Genomic DNA, 12,569 nt, shown 5'->3' on the forward strand with positions numbered 1-12,569 from the left:
TAGCAAGACAGCAAGAGAGAGAGATAGTGAGCGACAGTGAAGAGAGAGAGAAAGATAGAGAGATAGAAAGAGAGAGAGATAGAGATATATAAAGAGATAGAGAGAGAGATAGCAATAGAGAGCGATAGGGAGAAATAGCCATAGGGAGTGATGGGGAGAGATAGGGAGAGAGAGAGATAGGGAGAGAGTGGTAGATAGAGAGAAAGAGAGAGATAGAGAGAATGAAATAATGGTCATTGAGCATAGCAACAAAGGGTGGAATTTTCCATTTTGGAGACTAAGTGTGGTGGCGGGCAAGTTTTGCAGTCTGTTTCACGCTAGGTGGTGTGGCGGAAACACACGCCCAATTTCATGCTCAGAAACAAATTAAATATGCATCTGTTATGATCGGGATGGAGAAGTGTGCAGTTTATCTAGCCCCACTACTCCACAGGTCATACCATTAGTGTAAATGTTTAATTTAGTTACTAAAATGGCCAATTATTTACCTTTGCTACTGTTAGACCCAGAATAAAAGAGACATTCACCAGGCTTCTTTCAATAAACTCAGGATGATTAATTTATTATGAAATGAAATTTCTTTTTTAAAACAAGTTGCAAGACTTGGTTAATACAAAATTTTTAATCTGGAAGTGTAACTGTCTATCCCTTTAAAAATTCCCCAACATGCACTCATGCACATAAAGGACAAACAAGTAAGGTCTTTGCAGAGTTGGGTGGTTGGAGGAAAAAACCTAATAAGAAGGATAAAGTTCACAGGGTCTTGACACTGTCATCTAGTGCTCCCACGTGCGAGGACAGGTTTCTGGTCCCAGGAGATGACTGGGTGTTCTCACCAATGGAGCTTCAGCGTGGAGGAAAATAGAACTGGATCAATCCTTCTCATCTCAGCCTCTCGAGTTTCCAATTACAGACAAGTTCCACTGAGGTCAAGATTCCTAGTTGGATACTGATAATCACACTGTATTTCAATCAAGGCAAGGAAGGCACGAGGTGGGCAGCTTTTCCCCTTCTCAGTTCATTCCCAACTGAGTTCAAAACAACAAGTTCAAAACATAAAGCTCCTCCATCAGGTGATTTCCAGTAAATCACCAGGCCTTTGCCTTTAAAACTGTATTTTTTCATCAATTAAAGTGATTACAGGTCAAATAAACAAATAGCTCTCCTCCACAATTGCCATGCTGGTCATTTAGCTGATGTTTATAATTTCTTAGAAAAGAAATGCTTGCTGCAGTCCAAAATGAACCATGACCTTTTTTTAACAAAAAAATCTAGGTTAGCTAAGTGTCCAAATAATGCAATGTCTTACCAAATTTTAAAAGAAAAAAATCATTCTTGTAGATATGGTTCTAACACATTGGTGAGCAGCTCTCCAAATCACATGGTGGGGCGGGCATTAATTTGTCTGCTCCACTGTTACCTAATGAAGTCGAAGGTCCATGCACCATATTTAAACACTACCTGAACACACACATTCACTTCTCCAGCCCAGCTATGTGGAGGAAACATTTCAATATGGCTGCACCCAAGAAAAAAGCTGCACCAACGACTCCCTTGAGGCCCTCATCCATGGAATCCCCTAGCACCAGAATGTCCTCTACCCAAGGGATGGCTCCAGAGGGGCCACCAGCCTCATCTCACCGACCTGGGAGGCGGTTGCAAGGGAGATCAACTCGTTGGGCACCCACCTGAGAAACGTTATCCAGTGTAGGGAGAGGATGAATGATCTCATCCACTCCACCAGGGTAAGTAAACCTTCAGCTCACTCCAATATCACGCTCTCATAATGGAATTATGCATTCAAAAGGGTTATACTTCTCAGAGATCTCACACAATATTATCGGTGGACACATTAGCACTGATTGTCTCATGGGCATTTTAACATCACCAGCATCTCATCTATCATGCTGCACAAATTCCAAACTCAGCCCTTTCTGGGGAGGGCTCAGCACATGCAGCAGGCATACTCCATCCCTTCCCATCACATTCCATCCATTTGTCTTCATGCAGGCCAAGCTTGTCCACAACAAGAAGGAGAAATCCCAGGCTGGAGGAGGGATGGCTGACCTACAGGAGCTCTCCAAATTTGAGGAGAATGCGCCAAGTTGGCAGGGAAGAGACAGAGATTGATCCTGTGGGGAAGGCGAGATAGGCCTCTCCCAGCAAGCCAGTACAGATGAGCCCACCATGAGTTGATCATCTCCTGATGTTCTCAGTGAGTGACATGCAATGCTGTATTCAACCTGTTCATGAATTACATATATTTTATCTCTCTGACAGGCAGCAGCAGGTCCAGGCAGACTAGCACAGCCAATGTAAGCCCAGCCCCCAGCCCGCCTCAGAGGAGGGTGCTGAGGATCCATTTGAAGAACACCCATCACTGCGTTCACCTGCACCCTCTACCAGCGCAGAGACACACACTCTGGTGGGTCATATTTCTAGATTAGGCTTGGGGTTACTTTCTGGAAAATGCCTTACTGACATGTCTCCACAACAGGCAGAGGCAGTGACAACCCAGGTCCCTGGCACTCGGAAGTCTGCTGGAGATCAGGCACCCGCTGAGTCCTGTTCAGATAATGAGCCTCTGGAAATGGCCATCTCTCACATTCTGGAGATGCAATGACAGGCGGCGGTAAATCAGGTAGAGTTGCGAAAGGCAGTCAACAGACTATAGTGAAGGATGGAGGAGTCCGTCTGCGTTCTGTCTGATGTCATGGCTCCGACATGCGAGCGCCTCAAGGTCTCCATAGGAAGGGTGGCAGCCACCTTGGAGGCTTTGATCCAGCAGATCCTGCCGGATTTGTGCTTGGACCTGCACTCCATTGCTATAGGCATTTGTGGGATCCATCAGTGGCTAGGGGAGAAGGGCTTCCTCCAGAAGCCTCTTCTCCTCAGGGAGTCAGGCAGGGCACTCATAGTGAGGAGGACCAGCAGCTGTAGACCCTGGAGCCATCAACCCAGGTGACTCAGAGAGTGTCCAGCTGACTCCAATCCCCTCTGCCTGTGACCCCATCACCTCCAGCTGTACAGGCAGAGGAGTGCATCTGTTCCACAGCAGGAGGCCTAAAACAGGCCAGGGCCCTCCAGGTCTCAGCCCTCTAAAGGACACATGCCAAAGTCATCAAAGACAACAGGGCATAGCAGTTAGCAAGCTGCCTCAACCTCTGCTACAGATGTCAGGGATGCACCAAGATGTAGCAGTAGAGTTAGAAAAATTAAGAAACTTTGACATCACATCTGGGTCATGGGTGTTCAGTCACTGTATACATCTTGTACCTTTGTAAATACATTTGCAGCTCATGAGAATGGTCTTGGCATTTGAAAGCATTGTGCACATGCATCTATGTGCTCTCTTATGGCGAGGGTGAGCCACGCTCCCACTCAGTGATTTCCTCCCTTTGTGAGCCTCACATTTATATGATGTGCAGCTGAGTCATGATTGTTACTCAGCCCTTGTGCCCCCAAGGACACAACGACCCCAGGGAGATGTGTCAAACTCTTGATTTGAAGTATTTGCAAAATGCGTCAGTAACTTCTACTCCTTACAAGACAACATGGAGTTAGGTGTACTCAAAAGCCTTGGAAGGTTAGCTGTGAACGTTTCTAAAAATGAGATGACTGTCTTCATTGTTTGTACCGAAGCACAAGATTTGCAGCCATGATGGCCTCTCCACCCATGGGCGCTCTCAGTGTCTGCTAAAAGTTTCGCATTAAGGTCCTTTGATGTGGCATTTGCACTTTGTGCCGACTTTTACTTCCCAGATCGCATGGACACAGAGCTCGCCACTTTCCAAAGATTAGGGCCTGGTGTGTCATGAAGGTTTAAGATGCAAGTCTGAATGCTGAACTTGCACTCAATATTACTGGCTGTAAAGGCCTTACAGTGCATTGGAATGGTACTAAGGGACAGAAGGAATGTGGCCGTGTCCTGTTGCCTGCACCTTGCCTGTGGTGGCATAGTGGTATTGTCACTGGACTAGTATTCCAGAGACCAAGGGTAATGCTCTGGGGACCTGGGTTTGAATCCCACCACGGCAGAGCGTGAAATTTTAATTCAATAAAAATCTGGAATTAAGAGTCTGATGATGACCACAAAACCATTGCTAACTGTTGTAAAAACCCATCTGGTTCACTAATGTCCTTTAGGGAAGGAAATCTGCCATCTTTACTTGATCTGGTCCACATGTGACTCCAGGTCCACAGCAATGTGATTGACTCTTAAATGCCCTGTGAACAAGAGCAATTAGGGAGGGGCAATAAATGCTCACTTAGACAGAGACGCCCACATCCCATGAACGAATGAAAAAAAAACTCCTCCTGGAATCTTGTGGCTATCAGTGTGGCACAGGCATATCTTCCATGACATGCTTCTTTGATAGCATCCTCGTGGAAGCTGACCCTCATCTCCCTCTTCAGTTTCTTGCCCTTCCTGCTCTTCATCGTCCAAGGAGCTCTCAGCCTCCTCTCTGGCAAGGAATCCCCCTCTTTGAGGTGCCAGGCTGTGAAGGGCGCAACAGACTACGATTATGTGGGACACTCTCTGTGAAGAGTACTGCAGAGCCTCACCTGAGTGAGCCAAACATCACAAGCGCATCTTCAGAATGCCAATGGTCTGCTTGATGATGGGTTGTGTTGAGCTATGTGCCGCACTGTATCTCTCCTCTGAGGAACTCTGAAGACGACGCACCGGTGACATGAGTCATCGCTTGAGTGGGTACCCCTTATCCCCAAGCAGCCATCCCTGTAATTGCTGAGGACCTTCAAATATGAGAGGCACCTGGGAGTGACTCAGGATGTATGAGTCATGGGAACTCCCAGGGTACCTGGCACAAACATACATGGTGTGCTTCTAAAGATCACACACCAGTTGAATGTTCAGGGACTGGAATCCTTTCCTGTTCATGAACAACAGGGGCTGCTGCTATGGAGCATTCAAAGCCACATGTGTGCAATCGATTGCACCCTCCGTTCTAGGAAATGCTGAGAAAGCTTCAAACTGCAGAAATCTAGCAGCCGGGCTAGCTTCACCAAGCGTGAACTTCACATAATGATTAGCCTTACTGTGGTGGGCACCTATCACCTCCTTAACACATTTATGTGTTGAGGACTGTGAGATACCGCACAGGTCCCCTGTGGATCCCTGGAATGACCTCCAGGGGCACTGGCAGGGGATGTCCTCTCCAGTCCATGGGCCATTAGATACTCCCGCAGATTGTGGTAGGTATGTTCACCACATCTCTTGACAAGCGCAGGTGTGCACGTCTTTCGCTCATCTCTAGATAGGAAAGTCTTCTTTGGTAGACCTGTTGTCATGTGAGTCGCTTCCATAGGATGATTCTAAATTCCTCATCTTCTGGTTCTTGCTGGGGCTCCCGTGAACCATGGACCTCAGGCCAGGCCTCCTCTCAAAGCTGTGCTAGGTGGCGCCTGGCACTTCTTCTTCTCCTCAATCGGATCACCGCCATCAAGAGGGCAGCATTGAGTGTGGGCTCCATTATTCAATCCTCCTTCTCCCTGTGGGCAGATAGATCCAACAGATTAATGAATACTGGGCAAATGCAGTAGATCTCCCACTCACAAACAGAAAGCCACCATCATGCCCTAAAGCTACATCTGTACTACTAGATTTTCGCTGATAGAGCCTTGTAGCTGAGGCACACACTCACAGATCTAGGTGACCAAAATGCCAACCCTGATACTTGACACCTCAATCCCACAGAGGGTGGAAGAGGTTTGGATGCATTCGTGAAATATGCCACCTTACCAAAGGCACTCATGTAATATCTGATCTGGTATACTGATTAAGCTCAACTTGCACTTCAGCAATGACTGGATGCCCTTTGGCCCGAGATCCATGCCAATTGGAGAAAGCACATTAGAGGCTTTCATTAATGATCTGGCAGAATTGCAGCAGCTGTGCTTTCTTAATGGTTGCCTGCATTTTCCATTCTCACATACCTCTCTGTTAAAGCTCAAATTGAGTAATGGTATTGTGAAGCCGGCGACTCCTGCAGTCTCTTGTTAAAGCGCACCAAAAGGCATGGAGGGGTTCCATCTGCACCTTCTCAAGGAAGTCTTCCTCTTTTCTCTCAGCTCTGATCCTATTTCAATGTTGTGACTCTAAGCAGTTTGAGTGTGCCCCCTGAAAGGGCCCCTTAGTCCAGCTGTGGACTCCTCCCACACTGCCTCATACCCCTCTCGTGCAGATTCTTTTCCTGTTTCGATTTTAAACTGCACAATAACTTCAGGGTTTCAAGATGGTGGTGTCAGGAAGATATAATAATGTTATTGGAACTTATTGTAAAATAGTGGTATCTGTGTCTATATGTGTGTGTGTATGAGAGAGAGATTTAATTGGATTACAGGTAGCCGGTCTGAAGGCTTTGATGTAACAAAAGATAAGCTAGGTTTGAAATGTTAAGTAGGTAAACATGGGAAAAGTTTAGAATGTAAGGTATAAAAGTACATTTGCATTTTTAAATAAACCAGACTAGATTGTTTTCAAAGGAGGGGTGAAATGTGTCTCCTAGCCAGGTGAAGTTCAGAAACAGTGGGGAGAATTTTCCCCATGGGTACGGCAGCGGGGCAGGCCAGGTCGGAGGGTAGAGCAGCAGGGCAGTGTGCCCCTCATTTTTTGGATGAGTGCCGAGCTGCCCTCCTGGAGGAGGTGGCAGCACAGCGGGAGGTCCTGCTTCTGAGGGGCGTAGGCCCCTCCACCTGACCAAATGTGCCTGAGAGGAGGTGGCCGAGAGTGTGAGCTCCCATGATGTGGTGCAATGCACGTGGGTCCAGTGCCGCAAGAGGTTCAATGACCTCCTGTTCTCGTTCCACAGCGTTCTCCTGTGCATGCTCATCCTTGGACTCACTGCTGGACTCATCGTGTGCAGCTGGAGCAACTGCGTCTACATTTCTTCATCCACTGCGTCGTCCCTTTCCAGTGCAAGATTGTGCAGAGTGCAGTATACAACCACTATCACAACACACGATCTGGGGGGGTTCTGGAGTGCGCCCCCTGAACGGTCCAGGCACCGGAAGTGCATCTTGAGAAGACCGATGGTTCTCTCCATCACAGCCCTTTTGGAGGTATGGGTCCTATTGTACCAGCCTCTGTTCTTGGATGGTGGAGAGGCATCATGAGCCACCTTTTGAGGGGATAGCCCTTGTCACCCAGCAGCCATCTATCCAGCCATGCTGGAGCACTGAAGAGCCCCGGCACCTGGGAGTGTCTGAGGAGGTGGGCATCGTGGGAGCTGCCTGGGTGCCTTGCGCAGACTTGTAGAATCAGCATCCTGTGATCACATACTATCTGCACATTCATGAAGTGGAAACCCTTCCTGTTGACGAAGGTACCGGGCTCACCCACTGGTGCCTTGATGGCCACATGTGTGCAGTTGATTGCACCCTGGACGTGAGGGAAGCCGCCAATCGCTGCGAAGCGTCTGGCTCGCTCTGTCTAGCAGGCTTCATCCCAACGGTAGTGGATGAAAGTCAATGCATGCCTGAACAGAGCGTCTGTCACCTGCTTGACACAAGTGTGGACAGCTGACTGGGAAACTCCGCAAAGATCACCCACCAACCCCTGGAAAGAGCCGGAGGTATAGAAGTTGAGGGCAGCCGTGACCTTCAGCGCCACTGTCATAGGGTACCTACCCACACAGTTGGCCCAGATCTCAGAGCCTATCATCTGACAGATCGAGGTGACTGTCTCCCTTGAGAGACGGAGCCTCCTTCGGCACTGCACCTCAGACATATTGAGGTAGCTGCTTCACCGCCTGTATACCCTGGCAGCAGGATAGTGGCATCTTCTGCGGCCCCTTCCACCTTGGACTTACTGTTGGCCCTGCATCTCTCTTCCCAAAGGTGGTTCCCCTGGGGGCTGACTGTGGACTCCTTGCCTCCTCCCCCTTCTGGCCCTACCTTCCTCCTCAGAGGAGGTGCCTCCAGTGGACAGCACAACTCCCATTCCCAGGCTAAGGGAAGGCATCCTGAAACCTGCAGGCCCCAAATATGATCTTTACTGCAGAGTTCTAACCTGAAGTCTGTTACTCCTGTCCAAGCAGCTGTGAAGAGTTTTGAAGTATTCCTACTCACGCAGCCAAGTGTCAGTGACTTTCACAATTAAATATCTAACAGATACCACTCGCAACCCTACTCATTCCTCTAATCCCGTCCGTGGATGAGGTTTATACAAATGTCTCCTACCCAGCTGCACCTTTGCGCCCATGCAACGTCCTAAATATCGCACGGGCCCTGAAAAATTGCAGACAATTGCTGCCTCGAGGGCCTTAACTAGCTGATTAATTAATGGCGGGCACACATCCGAGAACAGCGCGCATCCGCCCACCTAAATGTCGCAATGGCACATGATGTTGGGATGCTCGCCTGACGTCACCTTGCGTCATTTTACGTGTCGGCGTGTGGGGCCCGTTCCGCATGCCAGCAAGAAAATTCTGGTCAATGTGTTTATTTTTCCCAAAGATTACTGGTAAAATTGATACTATGATAATTTTTTATGATCAGGGAGATAAAATCCAAAGATATAGTGAAACAATGGGCTGAATTTTCCCCCCGTCAGGGGTGGGGTAGGTTGTGCGGCAGAGGGCAGGGTCGGGCGTGAACCCAATTGCCACCCCTAATCAGGGACACACCCCCACTTTACGTGGGTGAGCCAGTTAAGGCTCGCCCAGTGTGATGCTCTCCCGGAAGCACTGTAAAAACCTAGAAGGCTCGGTGGTCTTACTACTACTAAATTCAAAGCCCGCATCTCAAAACATACAAATTGCAAAAATAGTTGTGGCAGTTGTCTCAAGTCTCCGTCTGGGATTTGGACAATGCAGCATTTACCATTGGCTGTGCCACAACAGGTGGTGATGCACTTTTATTTTGAGACCAGCTTTGATCCTCCCTCTGTCAGTGTCCGGGTCCCTCCATTTACCTGGAACCTCACAATGTGCAGATAGACCTCCCTCCAGTTAGTCTCCAGCCTCTCCCAGCAACCCTGGATCCCATTGTCACCGTGGTGGACCTTCCAGCCCTCCCTCCGAACCCATCACTGTTGACGTCCTCATGCCCCATGTGGACCTCGCCCCTCCCCATCTGGAGGCTGTGTGCATGGTCACACATAGTGGAGAGCCCTCCTAAGTAAAGCTTTGAGTATCCACCCCTCTTTAATATGATTTCCCTATTTACAGACTGCAGATGCTTCCCCTAATCATGGCATCTGCAGCCCAGTACCAAGCTAGACAAACCCATCGGCATGTCACGCCCTGCATACCAAGCTGTGCTTTATCACAATTCAGCACACAGGGTTTGCCCCTTTCTGGAGCAGGAGTACAACATGTTTGCCATGTATTGCCCTGTAGCATGGCCCACAAAGCCCCAAGACTGCCTTTAATCTCTCACTCTGACTATGAGATGCGCAAAGGTCCAGGACTGCCTTTAATCTCTCACTCTGGCCTCTTAGTCCCAGACCAGGGACTATGAGTGTCTTTGAGCTCTCTCTTTCTCTCATGACTGATCATAACACAGAGTCCCTTCCCCTCCCCCTCCATGAGTCTCTGTGCAACCCATTCCTCTTGTGCCACACTAACACAATCTGTTCCCCCACCACCCCCCTTATTCCAAAGCCTGCATGCATCCCCTCCCATTCATACAGTTCGATTCCCATCCATCCTCTTCTATGTCTGTGTTCTAGTCTTCCATGTCGGGCTCCAGCTTCCCCATCCTCAGTCTCCCCTCTGCCTGCCATCTTCCATCCTCCCTTCCAACCCCACCATACCCTATTGGCCCCTATGTCTCCGTCATCCGTCCGCCCCCACCCCCCTAACTGATTGCAATGCTGGTTACGCCGCCATTGCTGAGAAACTGGAGCAGCGCTGTTGTGGGTCGGCTTTGAATGTTGCGCTTACCTCCAAGTCATGAGCGAAGTGAGGGCGGACAGCTGCACGCCACTCATTTCCAAACGGGCTAATTTCCTGCTGGTGTGGCGCAAGATTGGGAGAGGGAACATGATTCCAGCAAGTAGCATTTTTAATGAGCATTTATGACATGGTAATGCATGCAAATAGTGTTCCCAATATGGGTCAGCAGGAAACAATCAGCCCACCATGAATGTGGAAGGGGAAAGTTCTGAACTGATTTTCCATCAGTGGGAATCTGATTTTTGGGCCTTCTCCGAATTTTCCGCTCCCCCTGGCCACAAAACCCACTGATGGCAGGACCAGAAAATTCCGCCCAACAATTCTATAGACTGAAAGAGCAAGAATGTGGTCATCGGCCATAGCAAGAACACTGAGATCAAGGTGATTGGCAAAAGACGTAAGGACAACATGAGGAAAACTTTTTTAATGCAGCAAGTGGTTACGACTTGGAATGCACTGCCTGAGAGTGTGTTGGAGCCACAGTCACTTGTGGCTTTCAAAACAAAATTGATTTAGTAATTGAAAAGAAAAAAAATGCAGGGCTAAGTGGAAAAGCTTGGGGCATAGGGCTAGCTAAGTTTCCCTTACAGAGCACAGGCATGGACACAATGGGCCAAATGGTATCCTTCTCTGTTGTAACCATTTTGTGATTCTATGGCAAGGTCACTGGTCATGCCAGGTTCAAACACCATATAGAAGACAGGGTCTTAAGCTGTACTACATGTAAATAGCATGTGATTTAGAGATAGGAACTCTTGGGCATAAGAGATGTATTACTGCCATGGAGCACAAGGCTGTGGAAAATTATGACCGTGCCAGAACTCAACTCCTTCCATCAGTTGTCTGAACCTCTTGGAACAATATGCGTTACAAAGTGCATCCCAGGGAAAATATTAAAAACCATTAAAATTTTACAAAAAGAATCCCATGTTTCAAATCTGTTGGCATGTCAAAGTATAAGCTGAAACCAGCTGTGCCTCATACCTTGTCTCTGCACTGGGCCCTGAAATCTGTTCAGGTTCAGGCTGTGTTTCTCCTGCAATAGAAACACCTTAAATTAGATTAGGATGAGAACAGGAATAGTATTTTGCCCTGTCTCTAATTTATCTGTGCAATAAATACTCTGCAAGGTTGTTCTTATGAGTGATACAAAAAAAGCATGTTACAACAAAAACAAGGTATACAAATATCCATGTCATTAGCTATAAGACCATTTGCATTTTTAAAATTTTTTCATGCGATGTGAGTGTCACTGGCTGGGCCAGCATTTATTGCTCATCCTTAATTGTCCTTGAGAAGGTGATGATGAGCTGTCTCCTTGAACCGCTGCAGTCCATGTGGTGTAGGTACACCCACAATGCTGTTAGGAAGCAAGTTCCAGGATTTTGACCCAACGACAGTGAAGGAATAGCATGATAGTTCTAAGTCAGGGCGGCATATGGCTTGGTGGGGAGCTTGCAGGTGGTGGCGTTCCTAAGCATCTGCTACCCTTGCCCTTCTTGGTGGTAGAGATCACGGGTTTGGAAGGTGCAGTTGAAGGAACCTTGGTGAGTTGCTGCAGTGCATCTTGTCGATTGTACACACTGCTGCTACTGTGTGTTAGCGGTGGAGGAAGTGAATGTTTTAAGATGATGGATGGAGTGCTGATCAAGCAGGTTGATTAATCCTGGATGGTGTCAAACTTCTAGTGTGTTGTTTGTGCCACACTCATCCAGACAAATGTCTGTGGGTATTCCATCACACTCCTGATTAATGCCTTGTAGATGGTGGGAAAGTTTTGGGGAGTCCAAAGATGTGTTATTCACCGCAGAATTCCAAGCCTCTGACCTGTTCTTGTAGCCACAGTATTTACATGGCTGGTTCAGTTCAGTTTTTGGTCTATGGTAACCCCAGGTTGTTGATGGTGGGGGATTTAGTGATTATAATGCCATTAAATGCCAAGGGAAGATGGTTAGATTCTCTCTTGTTGGGGATGGTCATTACCTGGCACTTGTGTCATGTAAATGTTTCTTGCCACTTATCATTCCCAGACCTGAATGTTGTCCAGGTCTTGGCTGCCTGTGGGTATAAATTGCTTTGTTGTCTGAGGAGTTGTGAATGGTGCTGAACGCTGCAATCATCAGCGAACATCCCTACTTCTGACCTTATGATGGAGGGAAGGTCATTGATGAAGCAGGTGAAGATGGTTGAGCATAGGATACTACCCTGAGGAACTCCTCTAGCGATGTCCTGGGGCTGAGATGATTGGCATCCATCAACCAAAACCATCTTCCTTTTCGCTAGGTACAACTCCAACCAGTGGAGAGTTTTCCCCTTGATTCCCATTGGTTTCAATTTTGCTTGGGCCCTTGATGCCACTCTCGGTCAAATACTGCTTCCATATCAAGGGTAGTCACGCTCACCTCACCTTTTGAATTCAGCTCTGTCCATGTTTGGACCAGACTGTAATGAGGTCAGGAGCCAAATGGCTCTGGCAGAACCCAAACTGAGCATCGGTGAGTAGGTTACTGTTGTGTAAGTGCCACTTGATAGCACTATTGTTGACACCTTCCATCACATTGCTGATGATCAAGAGCATGTTGTTGGGGCAGTAATTGGTTGGATTGGATTTGTCCTGCTTTTTGTGGACAGGGCATACCTGGGTAGGCG

General features: G+C 48.0%; 1 protein-coding gene across 1 annotated transcript in view; it reads right to left on the reverse strand.

The window, feature by feature from the left end:
• LOC144681901 (uncharacterized) overlaps positions 1 to 12,569 on the reverse strand; it is a 304,508-nt gene that overhangs the window by 187,141 nt on the left and 104,798 nt on the right. Inside the window, exon 9 of the mRNA XM_078544030.1 lies at positions 10,905 to 10,956. Coding sequence (XP_078400156.1) covers positions 10,905 to 10,956 — 52 coding nt within the window. The remainder of the gene's footprint in view (positions 1 to 10,904; positions 10,957 to 12,569) is intronic.

Source organism: Cetorhinus maximus, chromosome 6, assembly GCF_964194155.1.
Source record: "Cetorhinus maximus chromosome 6, sCetMax3.hap1.1, whole genome shotgun sequence".
Classification (NCBI taxonomy): domain Eukaryota; kingdom Metazoa; phylum Chordata; class Chondrichthyes; order Lamniformes; family Cetorhinidae; genus Cetorhinus; species Cetorhinus maximus.